A 22,908-nucleotide genomic window follows, 5' to 3' on the forward strand; every position below is an offset into this window, starting at 1 on the left:
GGTTGGCTTTAGGATGGATTTTGCTTTTGACAGCAACAGCAGAGCCCACTGGCTCATGTCTTCTTTGCAGGGCACTCCCACTGGAGAATGATCTTCAGGTGGTTGGGGTCCCCCTGCTTTTGCTTCTGGAAGAAGAGGGTGCAAGATCCAAACGTGTCTTGAACATGTTGCGAACGTGGGTTCACAGGCACTGCAGCCAGCAGTGACAGCCAGTGACTCTGCCTTTCTGCAAAAATGAATGTGGGAAAGTTTCTTCTTCCTTCATAAATCAAATTAGGTGAAAAATTACTAAAGGGACATCTCCATCATTCCCAGGCACTTCCATAGCAACCAGTGCAGAACTGCTCTGCTGAGCACTTCCCATTCACGGCAGGGAGGACGGATGGGGACAGCAATGATCCCTGCAGATGCTGTTGGAGGCAATGGCAGGAAACCCTTGCCATGCCTTTGCAATATAGGGTAGGACTGCTCAGAAATGTGAGTGGTGGGATTTTATTTTCACCACTGCGATTTGGAAATCATCCCACTGCTCACAGAAGGATTTGGACTTGACCTCCCCACTCACACACAGAAAAAGTAGGTCTCAGCACAGAGGCACACAGTGCACCAGCCTGAAATGTCCACGTTACCAGGCAAAAGGCTGATGTACACACTGGACCTGCCCCCGCCTTGACACTTCTCTGAAGAAAGGAGCCAAAACATCCCAAAACATGGTGATGATCCTTGTAACCAAACACACTGCCCCAGCCTGCGTTTTACACACACTTCTGAGCAAATGTTATGCACCATCTCCCCCACCTCCAGCCCAAAAAGACATTGTATTTCCATTATCTGGAGACTTGGTCTGGCTGCATTGCTTTTAGAGTCTCTTTCCATTCTCCAAATAGTGATAGCAGGTTTTAATGTCCTCTCACATTAAGGGCAGGCAGGAGGGAAGATGAACGTTACCAGCAGCAAAGCTCTCTGGATTCCGCTGGTCAATAGTCCATAGCTCCTCCTGCCTCGTATCCAGCCAGTTCTCCTCCCTGAAAACATGGTCTGTAACTGGAAGAAAATCTTGGCTAACTTGATAAATCCCGTTCTTTCCCACTAGAGCATCTGCTCAGCTAGGTCTCACCGTGCTGGGAGCCAGGAGAAGTTAATGTGTCCCAGCGTGGTCTCTGCCAGACGGCCCCGTGATGCCGTCCCCATGGCAGGCGCAGAGCCAGCACACGGACACGGCGGCTCCCGGCATCCAACTCTACCTCTTGGCACACAGAAAGCCTTTCCACCACCATGGCAGCGCCATGGCCTCCAGAGGGTGGGAGTAACACACTTCTGGGGGTCACCCTTGTGGTTGAAGGAAGGCCACTCCATTGTCATCTCCGTCACAAGCAAATTAAGCGTGACCTGTCGTGGGCTAACGAGGCGCCAAGGCTGGGGAGGCAGTTCCAGAGCAGCCAGATGGCCAAGATGAGGGTTGGCCTTGCAGCCAACACACACCCTGGGTCTGGCATGGTTACAGGGAAATGGGTGAGTCTGGAAGGGCTGAAAACACGGGGGATGCAGCTGAGAATTAGAGGGTTTGGGAGCTGGTGGAAGAACAGGATGGGGTAGGGGCAGGGATCCCAGGTTTTTTTCCACTTCAGATTCCTCCTGTTACTACTCTGTGTCTTTGTTGCTCAGCTATGGGTCCAAATTTAATGTCAGAAATAAATGAGGACTTTGAAATACAAACCAGGAGTGGTTTCTGTTCTTTTGGCAGGCAACACCAAAAGGGCTTTATCCAGTGCTGCCTGGAAGCTCTACTGGTGCAAGGATTTTTCCTCCCCACCCTTCCTGCTCCTGCTTTTGCTCCTCTTGTGTCCCCTGCTCCTCCCTTGGCCCTGGCCTAGGCACATGCATCCCAAATCCACAGTTTTATAGTGTATCTCTTTATTGTGACACAATTTTTCGGTGTGTTTTGGCAGTTGCCCTGGTAGTGGGAAGCCTGCAGGGCAGAGCAGAGGGATGCTGCTGTCCCTGCCCTGACGCAGGCTGGCCTCCGCACCCTCGGAGACAGTGACAGCAGGGACAGGCTCTCCCAACTCACTCCTCAGTAGCTTTCTAGGCACTGATGGTTTGTCTTGTGTAAAACCCTCTCGGTGGAGAGGGAACAGTGATGACTAAATTATAAAAATCCTTCCTTGCTGAGCAGGCTGCTCTACAGGGATTGGCTCCACAGCCAGGCCAATTGGGGTGGCTTCAAGTGGAAAGTCTGGGTTGAGGGGGCTGCTGCCCCTGAACTTGGAAGGAAAGTAGAGCCTGGCAGCGCTCAGGATGACTTGAGGCGACAGGACCAGCAGCAGGCCTTCCTGTAGTACCAGTGTGAGCACAGCTTCACCTTCAGCACCAGCACGCAGTTGGCCGTCGCTTTGTCTTCACAGGCATCTTCTGGGGAGCAGAAGCGCACACAGAAGGGATTACAAAGGAGATGTGCTTCCCCAGCATGGACATCACGGACCAGGCCGAGGGTTCCTCCACCTCCCTGCCCTCCCAGGTGTACCTGGTGCCTCTGTGGGGCACGGCTGGAGTTGGCACGCCTGCCTGGCCTCTGGCTTGGCAGAGGGGTCACAGCCCTGAGCCAGTGCTTCCCCCTGGTAGCACTTCACCTCCCGCAGTCGCACGCCAGCACCACACGTCTTGCTGCACTGTCAGGGTCAAGAAACAGCAGAGAGAGCATGAGAGGCATTTTCTGTTTTTCTACAGCTCCCAGGTTCTATGCTCTACTGAGGTCTCCTAGTCTCTGCTTTGGATCCATGGTCTTGAGGAGGTTTGGGCCAAATGCCACACTCATCTCAAACTTGCTCTCCCTTTTTTTTTTTTTTTGCTGGAGGAAAGCATCCCTGAGTTGGGGTTGGGGCAGAGCAAGGGAGAGTTTGCTTTTCATCTCTTTGCTCCAGCTCAGAACTATTTTTGTTTGGAGTATTGATGCTGTGACAGAAAATGGAGAAAATGGAGAAAGTGGCTGCTATAAGCCAGACACAGCTCCCCAGTCTTTCCATACCCAAAATGTTCACCAGTTACTATTAAGGGAAAGAGGGAAAGACAAAACTGGCAGTGGAGGCTTCTGGCAGTAGAGCAGACACAGCTTTATCCTGCATGCTTGGAGTGTGGTGCATGATCTTCTTGAGGCAATAACCCCCATGCTCCAAGATGTTGTCCAGCCTGCATGTGCCAGTCTCTCATCCTGCTGCCTGTTCTGCAGAAAAGCAGAACTTGGGGTCCCATTGAGACCTGGCAGACCCTTGGGAGAGCAGAACTTGGGGTCCCATTGAGACCTGGCAGACCCTTGGGAGAGCAGAACTTGGGGTCCCATCCAGACTTGGCAAATCCTTGGCTGAGCAGGCTGCCAGAGAGCCTCAGCACAGGTCCTGCTCCACCAACCAGGGCTACGGAGCCTCCCCTGCCCCTTCCCCACCACCCCCAGCCCTACCTGGGACCAGGAGGTGGTGAACCACGTAGAACACGGCCTCCTGAAGCAGACAGCTTGTTCCTCAGGCTTTGGAGAGGTCTCACAGCGTTTCTCAGGGTACTCCCTGTACAGCCCGTTCTCCAGGCCCACGCACAGCACCAGCCGGGTCTTCACCCCTCGCCCACAGCTGGCGTCACACTGCGAGGGAACAGAGCAGCCTGGTGACAAATGATGCTCCAGCTTCAGGCAAGAGGGCATTCTGCTCAGAAGGAAGGCTTAATGCCTGTGCTAACACCAGTCTAACAGAGGGAAGTGCTGCCCAGGCCACAGGAGCAGGGAATGTCTCCAGATTTCCCAGGGAGCAGGGACAGATGCTGGTAATTAGTGTTCAGCTGAGTTCACCTTGGCTGGCCTCGAGAGCAGCTACCACAGGGCACCTGGAGCAGCCAAGCTAAGACTGCAAGAGGCTGTTCCTGTCTTATTTTATGTGTAGCTCTGTTCTGAAAATCCAGATAGCAAATGCATGTAGCAATCTGCATCTTGGAGTCCTGCCAGGCTTTCTGTGGGCCCAAGGGGACCCAAGTGGTGCAGTGCAGGTGATGTGCACAGACACACACTGCTGAACCCAGAGTTATGCAGGCTGAGCTGGGAGAGTTCTCTCCCTCAGGACACCAGCAGGAAAAGCAGCAGGAGGCAGGATCTGCTCCCTGATGCCCATGCAGGCAGTTGCCAATTTGAGATTTCACTGCTTTGAGTCTTTTTTTCACCACAGTAGGGCCAGCACAACTGGATTGCATCCGCCCTTAGTCATCCTGAAAACTCAGAACTCATCAGTGGAGAGAACACAGCAAAGAAGCTGGCATAGGCAGAGGTGGGGAGCTCAGCTGGCCTGTCAAAGCTCTGACAAGTTTCACAGCCAGGTCACAGCTGAAAATGGTGCTTCATGACTGTGTGTGACCCACATGGAGGGCTACAGAACAGCCAGGTTTAACCAGCCCGTGCTTGTTACTGGTGCTGGAGGAGGCCTAGCTGAATGCAGTCAGCAGCTATAAAGGGAGCAAAGTGAGAAGAGAGGCTTAGCCATGATTGGAGGGAAGAGGGTTTGGCTGCTTCCCTTATTTCCTAGAAACCTTCTTCCTTAGTGCTATATGGATCCCTGCTTTGCTCAAGACTTCAAAGAAAAAGCCCAAGCCTCACAACTGACTCAATGTGTTTCTTTGGGTATTCTGGGATTTGGATCAGCATGTATGGCAAAGCATAAAGTCTTCTGGCCTTGAGCAACAGAAAGAGAGTAAAAAAATGTGCAGAGACTGAGTGTTGGGTGGAACAGAGTACCTGGACCACATTCACTGGATAGTAATCCCTGAAGCAAATATACTTTTATGGTCTGGATGTGACTTCCAGCACGGGGATCTGGGCTGTAGCTCAGGTTTACCTTTGGCTGTGACTTATCAGAGATGAAGCCGGTTTTGTTCAGACTTTCTCTTTACTGGTGTGAAACTCGTGTCCTCTGTGGGGGTGAGTGAACACGGCTCTGCTGAGGAGCCGGGGGGAGAGCAGTTTCCTCAAAGTATTGCTGCCCTCCCGTGGAGCTCCTTGGGAAGGCAGCAAATGCCACAAACTTTGGGGTTTTTATGGGGTACGGCAGGGACAAGCTGGGATATTCACTACTCCTTCCCCCTTTCTCAAAGGACCTGGGGCAAGGATACAGATCCATGTCTGGAGGTCACGCTGTACAACTGTGCCCTGCCAAGGGAACCAAGCTCCCACCACATCCTGTGGGATATGGGGTGAAAAGGAGCTCTGAGGACACAGGGCTGGGCTGGGCTTTACCTGCTCCCACTCCTGCTCCACCCAGTGTGCGGGGCAGTTCTTGTCTCCACACGGGTGGACAGCCAGGGGCTTGGTGGCCGGGTCACACTGCGAGCTGGAGATCACCTTGCCCTCCAGGTTGCGACACGCGATGAAGCGGCTCATGCGCCCCTCGCCACACGAACCTGAGCACTTGGAGAGCAGAAGGCATTTAGACACATCAGAAAGCAGAGAATTGGACAGGTCAGGGGTGGTGGTGCCAGTAGAGTCCAGAGTCCAACCCTGACACTGGGACTGTTGCACTGGATCCCAAGGGGCTTTAGAGGTTCATTTAGTCAGGGGCTTCTATTCTCCAGGTGCTGTGAGCTTCCCAGATTATTGACTAGAGCTCAGCTCACACTTAATCAAAATATACAGCAAGGAGAGCCAAAACCAGGGGTTATTTTAGTTTCTGTAGCTTGGCTCTGCCCGAAGTGAGCCGACAGACATCTATCTGCAGCAGATCTGCCCAGCCGCTCCCACCCTCCAGCCCGGCGCTGGGTGCCAGAGGCGCAGCACGCCTGGACTCACGGGGCCCCAGTCGGAGGCGGTCCAGCGGCGGTCGCAGGGCGGGCCCGTGCACTCCCTCTCGCTGCTGGGCTTGCGGGACTCGTCGCACAGCGGCGCTTCCACGGAGCAGCGCACCTCGCGCTTCATCGTCCCCGCCATGCCGCACCGTGCCGAGCACTGCAAGGGCCACAGCGAGTCAGCTCCGGCACTCAGAGCACAGAACAAACTGGGGAAGCGGCTGTGCCGCCTCCTGATTTCCTCCTGCTGCTCCAGGAGGGAGGGGAAGGGCTCCAGCCGGGATGGAAAAAGGTGTGTCTACCTCTACCTTTGCTGCTCATTTCTTTTGGGACCTAGAGCTTCAATGCATCAATGTGCTGATGCTTAAACTGCTGTTCAAAGTCACTGGGCTACAAGCAGAGCAGTGAGTCAAAGGGACTGCAATGGGCTTTTAGTTTTTTTATATCTCCATGGTACTGTTTCCCAATTGCCCCTCAGTTTGGATCCTCCAGAAGAGGAAGCTTCTTGCTGGCAGGGCTTTCACTTGGTCACTGTCCCACTTTAGAAGTGACCTTAGAAAAAACGTTTTGCAGTGGGCTTTGGCTGCTAAGCAGTGCTAGAACAGGGCGGCCACAGATAAAGACACTCCTTGTTTCCCCAGGGTGCAGTTGGCCAGGGGCTTCTTCAGCACCCAACACCTGCCAGCCACCTTCCTCCAGGCCTCCCCCAGCCCTGGCTGCTCAGCTCTGGGAGCAAAGCCTACCTCGGACCACTCGGAGAGCTCCCACTGGGGCCCACAGGCCTTGTTCTTGCAGGCTTTCCTCTCCATGGGCCTGGCCAGCCCCGCTGCCTCGCAGAGGTCATCGTAGACGGAGCTGTCAAAGCCCGGCGCCAGCATCTTCCAGCAGCGCACGGTGCGGTACTGGGAGCCCTCGCCGCAGGTCCGGGAGCACTCGCTCCACCGGCTGGTCTCCCACCTCCACGAGCAGAGAAAGCACAAAGGAACACCCAGGTAAGGGGGACCGGGGGCATGGGGTGGCAGAAACACAGGGCTGCACACCCAGGGCTCCCTCACCCAGCAGCTGCTGCTGTGGCTCTGCTCATCACATCTGAGTAAATGTGGTTCTGCCCTTTAGCTGGCAATTTGGGTCCCAGATTCTTCCCCTCTTTTTGCTTACAAGGGGATATGAGGTCTTCTTAATTTAAGAATACCTTTCAGCCCAAAAATGGCTGTATGCCTTGAGCAGAAAATGATCCTTAGAAAGATATCTCCCTGTGGACAGCTGATGTCACTTCCACTCACCTAGGCTGGCAGTCTCTCCCTGTGCAAAATTCGTGGGTAGGTTCTGGTCGGGTCAGGGCATCACAGTAGGATTCATCCACTTCCACTCCATCATAGCGCACGCACATGGCATAGGAGGTGCTGATACCTGCTGGGCCAGCAACACCCTCAGCCGTGCTCCATCAGAGCCAAGAGCCTCCTCCCACCAGCATTAAACAGCTGGAGTGCTCACTGCATCTGAAACTCTCCCTGTCATATAAAGAAATAGCAGGATTCTCTCCCTCAACAGCCCAAAAGGACCTCACGTGATCAGTCACCTGAAGCCAAACCTACCTGAAGTGCAGGTGGAACTGCAGGGGGCATAAGCTGAGACTTTCCACCGATACATGTCAGCCAAGCTGATGTCGTCGTGGCCCATGGGGCTCACATCAAACTCATTGCTGTGGAAAAAGGAGGTGGTGTGAGCTAAAAATGAAAAAATTAGCTGCAAACATGCAATATAGGGAAATTCCTCCTTGCTGTCTTTGAAGATGGAGAGAAAGCCAATGTTTCTGCTTTCCATTTCCCCCACCTTGGGCAAGGCAGACCGCTGATGAACAGACAGTGCAAAGCCTTGATCCACCTCCCGAATTCAACTAGCAAGGAGGAAGCATCATTCATAGTGAGTCTCGTGTATATATATCATGGTTTGCCAACCACGGGGGTGTCCTCAGCCTCAGCTTGTACCTCACCTTGAGGCATTATTTGAGTTGGAAAGGGAAGCTCAAGCAAGGTCCCTCTCATATCATATAATGTGGTGGGGAGAGTTCATATGTGGCTTGCCAGAAATATTTAAAAGCTGGTCCTCAAGTCTCCCACCAGATGTTTATAGATGCTTCAGAAGCTTATGTGCCTGGAGGAATGGGACAGGGAGGGTATGACAGGATGGTATATGTGTATATGTGATATGCCTTATGTGTATATGTGACATGGATTCCTGGCCTTGTTTACAGTCACACCAGGTCCTTCAGCACCATTTAAATGGACCTGAAATATATTCCAGGAGCTCCATGTCAGGCCAGTCGTAACAATCAGTCCTTGGAGGAAACACCTACAGCAGCTTCCATGGATAGACACTGGTGAATGGGGACATCAAGGACAGCAGGGGACTGGCTCGGCCCTCCCTCCCCAGCCAACCATGCTGGAAAATCAGGTGCCACCTTTCAGTGCCAGGGGCTCGCAGAGGCTCTGCCTGGCTGCTGTTGGCAGTCGGGCTGGCCCCGAGCAGAGGGCTCTGCGCAGATGCCATCGTGCTGTAGTTGGCTGCTTCCCCCTGACTCCCAGCAAACACCTCCACCTTCAAGCCCTCCAGCGAGTTCTTGCGAGCCAGGGCTCTGTGGAGGCCCTGGGGCCAGTGGGGCCAGAGTCTGGCTGTGGAGTTCCTGGGGACCAGCCTGGCTGCCAGGGGCTGCAGCTCCCTGCAGAAGGCATCGTTGTGGGGGTCTCGCTGACAGAGGCGCCTGAAGAGACGGAGCCTGGAGGACGTCCCACGGCTCTTCTCCGACAGCTCGGGTCTCCTCATGCTGTAGGGCATGGCTGTGCTGATGGAGATTTGGTTGAATCTGAGAGCTGGAATTAAGATACAAGCTTTAACTATATGGGATGGCTTGTATTTCAGCGTGTGGCATTTAACAAGGCAAAAATCATTCCGTGTTCAGCCTAAAAATCAAAGATTTCTACCAGGGAACATCAGCAGGCTTTAATTACTCTGGCCAAGCCCTCACTCTGTCCGCCCACTACTCTGGAGCCCTATTTAAGCTCCAATCTGGGCCTTCAGTCCTGGGCTGCACAGTGTTGCACGTGTTCTTTGCTCCTGAATTGTTGTATGGTTCTCCCAGATCAACCTCGGGTTGGACATTTGACTTGTCCCCTTGCTGTCCCCTGATGATCACTGGACTGTTGCCAGGCCCTGTTGCTGTCACGGCCCTGCCTGCCATGCTCAGGCCCCGAGTGAGTGCCCTGCCTAACTTGTGTTACAGGATCACAGAACCACAGAATGAACCAGATTGGAAAAGACCTTTGAGATCATCAAGTCCAACCTATGACCTAACACCTCCTCACTATGGCCTCCCTCTCGCAGCCTCCCCTTCCCTCATAGAGCTGCTGGCCTTTGCTGCTCCCTGATAATCTCCACCCCACTATTTACCATCCTTCCCTCCTGTTTCACCCTGATGCTAAAGCCACCTCAGATTTCAAGAATCACTGCAGAATGTCTGCTTCCAGTCAATAAAATGGGGGAAGGAAAAACAAAGCAACCAACCCAACTCTGCTTCTCCACCAACCGCTGCTGCTTCCTCCTCCTCTTCCTCTCCTGCTGTGTTTGCATGGTAGACCTGTCTGATCTGAAAGTCGTACTTCTCTTCACTTTGTTCCCAGCCCCAGTCCTGGGTCTGACTGGTAGTGTTGGTCTGGAAGAAGTGCGGGGGACCAAAGTCTAAATCTTCTTGCCCTTCCCTTAGAGGAAGTTGTTCACTGGTGTCATCTGGTGACAGGGAGAGCCACGTGGCATTGAAGTCTGTCTGGGCAGCTCTGGAGTTGGCTGGAATGGGATGGCTCTGGCTGGTCACTGGTAGGTGGTGATAGAGAGGCCTGGCAAGAGCAGGGGCTGCAGTTTGGAGGGGCGGTGTCCGTGGCACGGTGTAGTCGTAAGTTACGTGAGGCATTTTCCCATTGAAGTTATAGTACTGGGGGAAACGGGGAAAGAAAACAAAACTGCTTTTAATTAAGGGTATGAATTTCCCAAAAGCCTTTTCTAGCCACATCTATTTGGTGATGGTTGTTAAGAGGAGACAGCATCCTCATAAATCCAAAAGGAAAGCCCCCACCCACCTGTCTGGCTTCCTCAACCCACCTACACCCAGGTTTGGCAACCAGGTTATATTCCTGTTATCTGAGGGAGGCAGGCCAGACAGGAGAGCCTAAAGCTGGTTCCCCACATACCATGGCATTCAGAGACTGGTTAGTGGGCCCATGAGCTATGATATACTCCAGCCCATCCGAGTTCAGGCTCGGGGGCCGCCGGTACTTGAAGACGGTGCCGGCCACCCTGAAGTTCTGAGGGTTGTCAATGGCAGAGTTGCCGTTGAAGAAGAAATGTCCAGATTCATCAGCAAGTGCTTCAAAGAGAGAGAAAACAGACAAATGGGACATTCTGCAGAGCTCTGGCACTGAGGAGAGCAAAGAGCCCACAAATGAGGAAAGCGCAGCAGAAACAGAACCCCAGGCCCTGCCCATAGCAAACTTGAGTTCCAAATGTCTCTCCTAGCCTCGGTTTTTGGCGAGGTGAAGCACCCATGTAGCTACCCTGGAGGAAATGGCTCTCAGTAGCTCTCTCACAGCACAGGTGGGAGTTCAGAGAGCCTCCTCCCAGCTCCCAGGCAGCTGCACTGGGGTCTCCACACCCATCCAGCTCCTCTGCTCACCCAGGATGTTTTCTGTTTTCCTGCGCTCAATGATGAGGATGTCTGTGGCACCAGCAGGGATGTTGGTGATGAACACATAACCTGAGGAACAGAACAGAGCGTGAGGAGACCCCCCCAGGGCAGAATAGAAAGGTCTGGGTGGGGAGAGCAGCTCATGGGACAAATGTGTTTGTAGGGAGGCAGCACTGCCCTTCAGGAGCAGGGTGCCAAGGACCTAAATGCACATTGCACCAGTCTGTGAGCTCTCATCCCAGATCTCCTCCGAAATCCCATTAACAGATCACCATTTCGGATGTCAGTCTGAGCACTGCTGGGGTTGGAGTCGGGAAGAAGCTGCACAAGGAAGCAGTCTGGCTTTGGGGGTGTGGATGAATGTGCTTTCACACTCTTTCTGGCAAGAGCACAGAAAAAAAGCTTAGGAGTGATCAGGGCTGATGCTGAACAGAGGGTGGAAAAAGAGCATAGGTCCCCTCAGCTCCTGACTCCATGGAATTTGTCTCAGGAGTAACGTAAAAATTGACCTTTAAAGGGAGAGGAAATCAGAGGCTTTTAAAGTTTCATGGTTTGGCAGTTTGTGTTTCCCGCTGGAAACACAGGTCCTGTCTGTTCTGTAAGATATTACGAGGGCTGGAATGGGAGCCCAAAACTGTACCCATACTGCTACAGGGGGTAAGACCATTACTCCTGTCCTGGACAGGGGCCTGAGTGCTTTCCTAGGCTGCTGTTTGTAGGGAGTGAGGCAAACTAGTGAAACAACATCAGTGTGAAATGTTGCTCCAAAACATCCTCAAACCACCGTTCATTAATTACTTATGAGCACACCGCAGTCCATTCCTCCTGTGGTTGGAGGACAGGGCCACCAGGCTGCAGGGAACCTCAGCCCAATTTCAGAGAGGTATGTCCCTCAGCTGTGCCAGCCACAGGACTGGAGAAAGCAGGAGATTAAATGCAGGTTGAAAAAATGCTGAGACCCTCATCGTAGCTGAAGTTTCAGATGAACACGTAGCACAAATAAAAGAAGATGCATTGATCTCTTCACATTATCTGAGGTGGGCAAGATGCCAAAATCAATAGGAACAAATAGATCCCCAGCTACTTCCTATTCTAAACAGGTGAAGGGAAACCTTACCAGCCTAATATAGAGCACATTAAACCAATCTCCTCTGATGATTAAGTGAGAAGGACAAAACACAGGCATTTGGGCAGGGGTGGTGGCACTCCTCAACTTTTTCCACCAAGCAGCTGGGAAAGCTCCTACCCACGTTCAAGCCAGTCCCCCTCCATGCCAGCTGATGGTGAGAAGTAGCAGGTGAAGTCTCCAGACTGGTAGCAGGGAGTACCTATCTGTGAGATTGCCTTTCGGAAGGTGCCCGAGACACGGTGGCAAGTGCTGCCGTCCCCTCCACACACCCTGCATCTGTCCATGGTCCGGGGCGAGTACAGGCTCCCATCGCACCCAACTGGCTGCAAAGGACAAAACAACAGAGGGTTTCCTGGGCCAGCTTATCTCCACAGGGGCAGGGTCTTTCCCTGTGTGCTCTTTCAGGGAGGTTCTGGGGGGTAGTAATGAATGAATCCAAGGCGAGGCCTCTGTTTCAATTCCCCTTGGCTTTGTGATGACCAGAAGGTCCAGCCAAGCAAGTAAAATCCCAATTTCTCTATTGCTTCCTGCCAGGGCCTCACCTCACACTTCCCATTGATGCAGACCCCTTGGTAGGTCCTGTCCTTGCAGGAGGTGCCATCCTGTGCTCGGGCCATCAGCTGCCTCTCTCCACTGCGGGTGGTGCACTGGAGGTCACACGGCTTGTTGGAGATACTGGTGTAGTCATCTGCAGGGACAGAGGCACAGGGTCACCAGGCAGCTCAAGGTGCCCAGAGATGGGCAGCAAGGAGGGGGACCTTCCCCTTGTCCCTGCTGATGGTTTGATGTCACCCTGGATGTTCCTGCCACTCGCAATGACGCCCCAAGGCCACAGATTTTACAGCAGGGAAGGAAGGGGTCACGGCGTGAGGCTGCACTGGGGACTGTGCCAAACAGAAATAATTCCTGCTGGCAAACCCTCTTCCTTGCCATGCCCTTGTAGTGCCATCGCTGTGCCCAACATGGGAATGTGCATCAGCAGATCCCAGCCTGCACATAAATGCACCAGAGTAAAAAAAGGGCTGTAAGAGGGGCACTGACTGTGTGGAATAGTGGCCAGCTCTGCCCTGTCCACCTGAGCAGCTGCAGGTGCAGATGTTCCATGTCCCCTTGGCAGCTAATGGAAAAACAGGTGAGTCCAGAAACAGGGTAATATCTAACTCAGTCTGGGCCTTAAGGGACAACTGGACACCCATGTGAAGTCACTGTGTAGGAAAAGGATGAGCATCCTGTTCAGAGCAGCCCAGAGCAGCCAGGAGCATCCATCTGTTGTCCCCTAGGACTTTACTTTTCTGTGCCCAAGGAGATTCTGTGGCTGTTTTCTGACCCTCACCCCTGGTATGAGGTTGTGAAAACCCACCTGGATAGAGTGGCATCCAGTGGTAATAGTGCTTCCCAAAGGCTTTGGCATTGAAGCTGGAGCACTGCTGCTGCTTGAAGCTTGCTGTGTTGGCTGGGCAGGGCTGTGGAGGGAATAAATGCAATCAAAAAGCTCCCTATCTCACAGCCATTCTTGTGACAGCTGCTTGTCCCTGCTCCATCCTTGCAGGATGAAAATGCCCTGTCCACCCTGGAAGGAATTGGTGATGGACTTGGAGGTCCCCTAAGAGAGGCAGAAAGGCCAGGCCTTCATTGCCAAGGGCCTTTCAAACAGCCGCATTTAACAGCCCTGCAAAAATTCCTTCCAGCAATGGGAAAAGCAGCAACAGGAAAAGCACACTGGAAAAACTTAATCCCTCCCCTCACCCCACAACAAATGTGCTTTTACATCCTTTTGTCCCATCACCCAGTCCCAAAGAACAGAGCCCATCTTCCACATCCCCAAAGGCACACCGTGCACCTCCCCAGGAGAGGATCATACCTCTTTTCTCCATCCTCTGAGGGACCAATCCCACCCCCAGTGCTGGTGATTTTGCAGCTCCAAGTAGGACCCCCTGAGTCCCACACCCTCCAGCAAGGACCAGGCAGAACTGGAAGTGGTTCTCACCTGCTGCTGGCACAGTTGGTAGTGCTTGGCTTGACCAACACACATGGTGCTATTTGTTCCCTGAGGCATCTGGAGCCTGAAAAGCAGAAGTTTCCAGACATGAGCTGGAGGTCTATGAAGTACCCAGGTACTGAGGATGACACAGGAGTCATGCCTGACTTAAGTGGGAGGAACAAGGCAAGTGTTTCACCAGAGCAGAGCTTTCTGGATCTAGACTGGCCAACATCTCCTCTGAAACACATCTTCAGTGCTTTTAGGTGGGCTGTGATTTTAGGCTGGTCTTGTTTTGGGGTAGGTTGAGCAGACAGGGAGCAATTGCAGCATTGGCACCCCTGTGTCCCTTCACCTCTGAGCTCCAGAAGGGCTGATGTGACCAATAGACAATAGAACCTGATGGTCCATCATTCCTAAGGACGTGCCCAGGACTTGCAGTGACTGGGGAGGTGATTTCAGAATCCACTGTGCAATAGGCAGAGAGATGGTGCCTGTCAGGGGGACTGGCCACCCCAACAGATTATTAGAGAAGGCTTGGTACAGGTGATGAGCCAAAACCATAGGAATTTCTCAACACTTGAATCTTTCACTCTGGCCAGCGTGAGCCCTCCAGGAGATACTGGGCTGATGCAAAGACAGAATTAATTCTTGAAAGCTGTGCAGATATATGGAGAGTGGCTGAGAGCACAGGTTAAGGCAATGCAGTAACGATATGCAAAATAATTTAGGCAATGTGTAAAGATCTGCAGCAGACAATGTGTTAACAGCACTGAGAACTGAGGATACAAGATCACCATAAGCACATTCAGGCTGGCCTGGCTGGAGGTACAGCAGCTGTCCCTCCAGTGCAATGCTTTACATCACACAGGCAGAGCCTAAATTTGCAGGAAGACTTCAGAAGTACCATGCCTTTCAGAAGCAGAGGTTTCGTGCAGACTCAGACAGAAATTGTTTCATGGCCATACCTGGCTCACACTTAAGCCATTCACCTTAAAGCTGCAAAAACCTTTGGGCTGGGATTTCTCTTCTTTTTTTAAATTCAGATTTGATCCCTGGACTAAAACACCACAGCAAACTCTTCCCTCCCTGGCTGTGCAGTCAAAGATAGAGCTGGCATCAAATGGAGAGAAAAATCTCTCTTCTAGAAGCAGGCAAAGGGCAGAAGGGCAGCTCTGGCTGTAGGGGTGCAGGACTGCCCCAGGCTCCCTCCCTTCCCACTGCTTTCCCAGGCTGCTGGAGAGGAGGAGGAGCAGCAGCAGAGACATCCAGAGGGAAGGTCCTGCAGCACATCTGGACCTCCACCATGCTGTCAGCCAGCTCACCAAAAAGAAGTTTTCTGCTGCAGGAAGGAGGGCAGGCTGGGGCCCTGCTCTGAGCTCGCTCGGCTCAGGAGTGCATTCACGCAGAAGGGAAAGCTGGCTGTGCTGCAGGGTGCCTGCTCTCATTAACAGCCCACCAGCCCGGGGCAGCAGGGTACAGAGGTGCTGGAGGATGAGGGGGAATTGGTGTCAAGGTAGCCCAGAGAGGACAGCAGAGGCTGAGGCAGCTGTAGTTCCCTGCTCTCCCCACTCCCACAAACCCAATCCCGCTGATCCCAGCACCGTTACAGCTGTAGGGACAAATGCAGATGCTGTCAGGTGACAGCCAGATAAATGACAGAGGGGAAAAAACTTGCCAGTTCTGCAGGGAATAAAGAGAGGAAACTGCTGAGATGTGGCTGAGCTGGCTGCTGCCAGGAGTAAATCAAGTCCCCATAAGGTGTCTGGCAGTATGTGCCCACATCCATCCTGAGCACAGGAACTGGCCACAAATCAGGGCTGGGCTGGTCAGAGCAGCCATGGCAGTGAAGGTTTGTGAGGAAAGGAGAAGAGGAACAGGGCCAGCCCATAACCCTGTCCTCTGCAGGACTCCAAGAGAGGACCAACCCCTTGCTCCCCATCAGACAAGTCAAGCTGAGTGGGTGCTATGTTCAGGGAACCTGTCACCTGCCCGCTGCAGCGTGCTTCTGCTGTCACCACTGCCCACACACAACAGCTGCCTTCCTTTCTCAGAGGCCACAGATGAGGGAATGGCTGACCCTGCAAACCCAGGAGGTTCAGCCCCAAAACACAGCTCTGGGGCACCCCACTGCCCTGGCCACAGGCTCAGGCTGGCCACAGCTCACCTCTGTCTCAGGCAGTGCCTCTCCCGGGACGTGACTCCCCCTCCGCAGGACCGGGAGCAGGTGGACCAGGAGCTCCACTCTCCCCACCACTTGGTGACTTCTTCATCCCAGGTGCCAGCTCCATCTGCTGCCTCACTACTGTCCTGACAGAAACAGAGCATTGTTAGCTGGAGAACCTGACTCTTCACCACCAAAGGCAGCTGCCCTGTCGCCTGGATGCCTCCTGAAGACCCAACAGTGGGACAAACGTGCCAGGGTCTGAGTCCTGTGGGGCCACACCAGGATCTCAAAATTAAAACTTAGCATCACTCCCAGCACAGCTCACACCTGGCTCAGGAGAGAAGAGGGAGAGCTGCAGTTCTTGGCTGTGCAGGGAAGCTGGGAGTACACAGGTGTCAATCCTCAGAGCTGCATTCCCATGAATAACCTTCCATTTGTGACTAAAGCAGCTCAGATCCAGGCTCCTCATCCCCCAATAATTTTCAAGAGAGCTTCAGAATCAGAGCCTCTCCCCACAAGCCCCGCTATGTTCAGAGGCGGAATGCTCCCTCTCCCAGCACACCTTGCTCGTTCTCAACCTTTAAATTTGGCAGACCTGAGCTCCTCTGGCCCCAGCAGGGTCCTTACAGTAGGCTGCTGCTGGCTGTGCCTCCACAATTCCCAGCAGGTACGCAATTCCGTGGTTTAGTTGTTTTTTTTTTTTTTTTCTGGCAGTATTTTCCTGTTTAGTGTCTGATGGTCTAAAAGCTCCCAGGGACTTTGGCAAACTTGCCTGTGCAAGAACTAATCTGCTGTTTAGTGAAACACAGCCACGAGTAGTGTTGAATGCAGCCCTGAGTTTAACACAGGACAGTGACTGGAAGGGATTTATCCAGCTAAAATGCCAAGTGTTTAAATATTAATGAACAAAAATTAACACTCTGTGTGTGTGAAGTGTGCTTTCTTAAAGCAAGGGCTCAGGGAAGTTGTATCAGTGCTACTGTTAGCAAAACATGCTGGGTTTAGTTGCTCCTGTTCTAAACAACCCTCTGCAAAGCAGAACTGATGGATGGGAGAGAAAACTCTGCACGGTTTGCTCATCTCTAAATGTGCTCTGCTCACTGCTTGGGCTGTCTCTTGGCTTTTATGCTCTTTCAGGGTGTAATAAAGCCAGAGTGCTCTTCTTTCTGTCGAGTAATTCCTGCCTGAGAACTTGTGTTTCCTCAGTGCCTGCCAACAGAACAGCCTCTGGGCAGAGGAGATGCAGCTGCTTTATGCAAATGGTTTTAAGTTGTAACTTAAATGGTTGAAAAGCACATAGTGCCTCTTTCTGATGGCCAACTCTGCTGCAAAAAAAAGCACTGTGCTACCTGATGCTTGGCTCTCCAGTGACTGCAATAACTGATTTCAAAAACAAGATAACAAAACTGTTGCACTTCGGTGTTCTGGCTGGAGCTGACAGGGACCAAATGCTGTGGCCAGCAGCTGAGCTGCTCATTAGGAAAGTGAAATTAAAAGAAACAGACACATTTTCAAAAATACCTTTTTCTGTTCTTCCAAACTATCATCTTAACTAATTTCCTATGAGAGTTTTTGTCTCACTGTGTATTATCAGACTGTAAATGGAAATTCTGACTATGCAGCTTCCACATTTACAAAGGAAATAAACCAAAAGTCTCTCATAGTAAGGGATTTTCAGCTAAAATCTTGCCCTGACCACTCCTATGCTTCTTTGTGACACATATTTCAAGGCTGGGGTGGAAAAGCTCTTCACAGCTGTCAGGAAGGAGCATTCTAGTGATTTATCTGGTGTCTGAGTGGAGAGCTCAGCACAAAATTGATTCTCCCATAGCTGGAGGAAAACCCAAAGCTGGTGCCTTACCCCTTCCATGAGGCACATGGACTGCCTGGACAGCAGATAAAAACATGAGTAGCTGTAACCTACAGGGTAGTGCTGCCCTGAGGATCTTGTGATCCCAACAGGTGAGAAGGGGCAGGAGGAGAAGGTGAAGTGAAATAATCTGCTCTGCTGATCTACCCCACATACAAAGCAGGGTTTGTGTGTTTGGAATGGAGAGAAGCTGCAGGCTCCTTTCCAGGGTTCCTGTTCTTGGGGTGCTTTGCCTGGGTGCAAGGAAATCAGGGATGTGGGGGCACAGCTGAGGTTTGGGGGAGGTCAGCATCCCTGCCTTTGTGAGCTTCTTTCTGTGAGAAATAGGATAGGACACATCTCTGCACTGCACCTCCCTGACAGGATGAAGATTTATTGAAAGATGCTGGTCAGGAAGATTTGTTCTTTTAATAGAATGTGTTCTCCCATATCCATAATCCCTGCTCCTGCTTCCTCTCTGGGCTGGAGGAATCAATCACTTTTTAAGTAGATTGATTTGGCTCTCAGGTTTTCCATGACCGAGCTCCCTCACCAGACCTTCCCTAGGAGCATTTATTTTCTTGTGTAAGCAAGGACAATGCTGAGCTGTCCCCTTGGCCATGTCCCTTATGGCTTGACTGCATTTGAGTCCTAGACCTGGACTAGGAGTGGGACCTTCAGGTACTTAGAGCTGGGGCAGCTGGTTCCAATCTCTGCTGAATTTATTGTATTGTCAGAAATAAGTCTGCATTGACCACAACACACAAACGGTTCTTGTTTTTAATTGAAGATATATGCATTTTCCAAAAGTCTAGATAATAAATTAAGGACTGTGGAACAGACTCCAGATTAGATTAACTCCTAGCTTCAGTTTCCCAAGCCTCTCAACAAATCCCAACAGTGAATTCTGGACAAATGAATCCCCCTACCCACCTACTCCTCACAGAGGGAGAAATAAAAGGGGCTGAATTTTGAACTCTTTTGCACTGTCCTGGTTATGGGAAATGCTGGAGCTGCTCTAATTTGCACTCTGCTGCAGAATCATGGAAAAGGAGCAGGCTAGAAGCACCAGAGCACAGGAGATGCACATGGGTCCAGCCCTTGATAAGGCTGGCTCTGGCCAAGGGCTCTGCCTAAAGCAGCTACGATTCCTTAGGTGATGGGAATTTCCATCCCTAGAAAAGACAGACCATATTCCAGCTCAGCCAGGTGCTCCCCACAAGAATTCCCCTGCGGTGCCTGCGGTTTGGCACCTGGTGGTTGCAGAGCTACAGCTTTTCCTCTCTGAGGCTGACCAAGGAATTCCTGTGCCTGCACACCTGTGGGAGGGCTGCCCTCCCATCCCCGCACTGGGGCAGCAGGGCTGGGAACCCAAACCTGCAGGGAACTTTTCCAGGATAAAATGCCTGTCCCCAGACTTGCCAGTATCAAAGGAACTCCACTCTCCAAGCCAGTGCTACTGAAAGCTCTTTCTGCCCAAGCCAAGGCCCAGCAGCTGCTTCCCCTCTCCCCCCTGCCAAACAAAGGCTGCCACAAGCAAAAAATGCTTCAGCCCTGCACTGAAGGGTGGGCCTGGCCTGACATCCTATCGGATTTCCAGGCGGCCTTTCTGAAGTTTAAAGGGATAAAATAAATTCTCCACTGCCTCTCTGTCATGCCCTGGGCCAGCTCAGAGTTACTCTGGGTTTCCCAGAGACCTGGGAATAGCTGCAATTACCGTGTCGGTGGCCCAGTCCCCTGTGTTGCTTATTGTTGTGCCTAATCTTGAGATTCATTAGAGCCTGGCTCCTGGAAAAAAAGCTGTCTGGGAAGAGAGACCACAAACATGCCTCCTTAATAGAGGAGCTGGGGGAAAAGGCTCTCCCTGCAGCCTTGAGGGCTGGGCCACCACTGAAGGGCACAGTAGCTGTTGTAAAATGTTCTGCTCAACCCTGTCTGAGCGCGCAGGACAACTCGAAACAGCAGCTGAAAATGAAATAAATTCTTCCCAGACCTTTTCTGAGGCTGTTAACTGTATGTCCTCTACCAAAAATTTCCACTATCCCTTCACTGAAGGGCTTCTCTCTACAGCAAACCCCACCACTTAGTGAAATACTAAGTAGCTTCAGATGTCTGAATGCCTGGAATGAATGGCAGATTATTATCCGGGAATGAAAGACCGTGTTCAACGCCCCTGGTTTGGGTTCCCCATCTCATTCTCTGACTAAAGCTGTGGTGCTACACTCCACCAGAGCCCTGAGAAAAAAAAACAATAGCAGTTGCAATTATGCCCCGATGTTTCACAAAAGAAATGGGGTTTGTATAAAGCTATTTCTCATCCTGTCATTGTTTTACGCTGTTTGTGTAGACTAAATAGTCTGTGTGAGAGATTCAATACTGGAAGCAGACACAAACCCAAAGTTTCTCTAGAAAAGCTGAAACGAGGTATCTGAGGAGTTTTTCATAGGGGCAGGTATCTGAGGTAAAACAAGCAATGCAGAATAATTTTTAAGGGATCAGGAAGAACAGTAATCTGTGGGAAAATGGAAGCTTGTAAACGATGTGGAATTGCAGCAGATAAGTAACAAAAATCTGGACATGTAATGAGGCACAGATGAAAAGCAAATTAGAAAACCAGTGAACAGAAGTCAGTGGAGAAACTACCAAGTTCTGTTCATAATCCTGCCATGACAGAAAGTTCACAGACAAGTGCTGCACGTCATTACAAAACACTGGGTCCAAGTCAGTTAGGTCATTCCCTGCAAGCAGGACAACTCTTATCCTGGGGCAAGCTGCTAGAAAGGATAGAAAACTGGGGAGGGAGAGGAGGGAGCAAACATGAGACACGTCTATCACCAGGTTTTGCACAAGCGTTGAATGCAGTTAGGAAGGAAGTTAGTTCGGAAGTTGCTTGTCCAAATTATGGGTTGAGGTTTTCTGATGGTCTTTGTAAAATGTTTTATATGGACAACGGGAGGGCAGGGGGAACCACGGGTTAGTTCCCCAGTGGGCATTTTGTGTGCTGCCTTGCACTGGAGACCGACAACGATCAGTGCCGGCAACCGGGACAATTCACAGCACATCATCTGTGATCAGAGTGCACTTGGGGAGCAAGGGAATCTTCAGGGCAGAGCTGCACACAGCGCTGGTGTGTGCTTGTCCTGGGGAGCCCTCCTCCCACCTGGGGATGCCCTTGTCTGAGGTGTTGTGCAAACACAGCTGCCGGGGCAGGGAGTGCACGCGTGTTGATGCAGCAGTCCATCCTGGTCGGTCCCGAATGAAGGATTTCACATCTGTCTGGCTTGACCTGGCTTGCTCTGCCTGAAGCTCCTGACTTAGCCCTGCAGCTCAGGGTAAACAGAACAGGCAGCAGATGTGCAGGGAGGTAAAAACAAAGTGGGGATGAGACACTTGAGCATCAAAATTAAGACAAACCCCAGAACAGGAGACACTGCTGCTCCTCAAACCTGAGTTATCTCCAGTAAATCTGCAGTGTCTGGTCTTCTCTGTGTCTGAAATGGCTCACGTGGGATTGCTTTATCCCAGCCATGAGTCTGGGGGTGGGAAACACAACCCAAAACCCTCTTCCTTTAGCAGAGCAGAATTCCTTAGGCAGCAAAGAAATCCGGCCGGGTTCCCCTCGAGGAAACGGGAGCGCCGAGGCACAATGCAGGCAGTGACCCGTGGAGCCAGGGGCACTGCCGGCGCCCCGCGAAGTCGGGATTTCTGCCGGGAACACGGATTTCTGCCGGCCCTGCCACGGGAACGGGGGCCATTCACCCCGGCTGGGCCTCGGGAAGGAGACGGGACGGGCACAGGGGTCTCGGTGCTGCGGTGAAACAAGTGCCACGGGAGGAGGGCCAGGTTGAGGGGTCCTTTGTGGAGGAGAGAAGAGATGAGGGCAGCGCGGGGCTCTTGATGCCTGGACAGGCACCCCATGGTAGTGGGGAAAGCAGCTGCCTGAAGCCGTGCTCGGGCTGGCGGGGGGCGACAGGGAAGGGAGAAATCTGTTTGTTTCCAACCCTAAACTTGAGCCAACCGTCTGCCAGGGACGAAGGATGGGAGGGATGAACGTGGTGGGCAGCTTCGGGCGAACCCCCAGGCGAGGAAAGGCGCCGCGCCCCCGTGGTCCCTCTGGTGATGCTGGGACCCTCTTGGTGCATCCTCACACCCCCATCAGCCTTTTGTTAGTGCCAGGCACGGCAAGCGGGCAAAGCCTCGGGGTCAGCCTGGGGGACAGGCGACGAAACCCCCTCGCCGAGCAGCACACGAGTGCGGGAGGGAAGCGCGGGGTTCCCGGAGCACGGGAACCTGAAACCTGCGGGGAAGGGCGAGGGGCCGCGGGTCGGACCCCTCTCCGTCCCTGCCCCGCCGCGGCTCCCCGAGGGGAGGGAGGACGGGGAGGAAGGCAGGAGGGAGCGAGCGAGGGAGGGCGCGGGGGGAGGCTCGGCGGCCGCCGCTTACCTTATCGCCGAGGGGGGCGGCGGCGCGGAGGAGGAGGAGGAGGAGGAGGCGGCGGGGAGCGGCGGCCATGCCGCGCTGCTGCTGCCGCTGCCGCGGAGGAGGAGGCGGTTCGGCGGCCCACCAGCGGCGGCTGCGGGCGCGGCGGGGCCCGCGGAGCGCGGCCCGGCATGGCTGGGGGAGTTAATGACTTTACAACCTGCCGGGTGGCGGGCGGCGACCCGCGGCGCGGCCGCTCGGCGGGGGAGGGATGGAGGGATGGGGTTGTGATGAGGATGGGATGGGGGCCGGACGCTCCTCGGGCCCCGCCGCGCCCCGCCTGCCCCTCGCACCGCCCTGCCGCCGCCGCGCCCGGGGCTCGGAGCTCTCTCGGCGCTCTGTGCGATCCTTTCCGAGCCCCCGCGGCGGCCCCGGCACCGAGAGGTCCCTGCGGAGCCACCCGCGCTGCCCCTCGCTCTCGAGCGGAGCGCTCCGCTCGTTTCCCCCCGCACAAACCTCTTTTGCTGCCCGATTCCTCCTTCCTGCCCTCTGTAGGCAAGCTCTGCTTGCCGGGGCATCCCTCTGCCCGCGCTGGAGCAGCCTGAGCTCCGTGCTGGGACAGAACGCAGCATCCCCCCAGGACACGGGGAGCTGCTCTTGCGGGGTGGTGGTTGAATTACAGAATCCTAGAATGGTTTGGATTGGAAGGGACTTTAAATACCATCTTGTTCCACCCCCTGCCATGGGCAGTGACAGCTTCCACTATCTCAGCTTGCTCCAAGCCCTGTCCAACCTGGCCTTGGCACTTCCCGGGATGGGG

General features: G+C 53.1%; 1 protein-coding gene across 1 annotated transcript; it reads right to left on the reverse strand.

Moving 5' to 3' along the window:
• Positions 1 to 2,293: 2,293 nt before the first annotated feature.
• On the reverse strand, positions 2,294 to 22,281 carry LOC311156961 (ADAMTS-like protein 2; the record flags this gene model as incomplete). The annotated part of the gene is given in 19 exon segments (XM_084211305.1): positions 2,294 to 2,412; positions 2,525 to 2,669; positions 3,455 to 3,631; positions 5,267 to 5,437; positions 5,816 to 5,971; positions 6,555 to 6,768; positions 7,095 to 7,224; positions 7,407 to 7,513; positions 8,273 to 8,681; positions 9,373 to 9,796; positions 10,053 to 10,228; positions 10,535 to 10,615; positions 11,875 to 11,998; positions 12,218 to 12,363; positions 13,036 to 13,138; positions 13,663 to 13,738; positions 15,821 to 15,958; positions 22,113 to 22,255; positions 22,258 to 22,281. Coding segments are annotated over 19 exon segments (3,063 nt in total).
• Between the last annotated feature and the right edge of the window lie 627 nt (positions 22,282 to 22,908).

The sequence above is a fragment of the Fringilla coelebs genome, assembly GCF_963513975.1.
Source record: "Fringilla coelebs genome assembly, chromosome: 9".
NCBI lineage: Eukaryota > Metazoa > Chordata > Aves > Passeriformes > Fringillidae > Fringilla > Fringilla coelebs.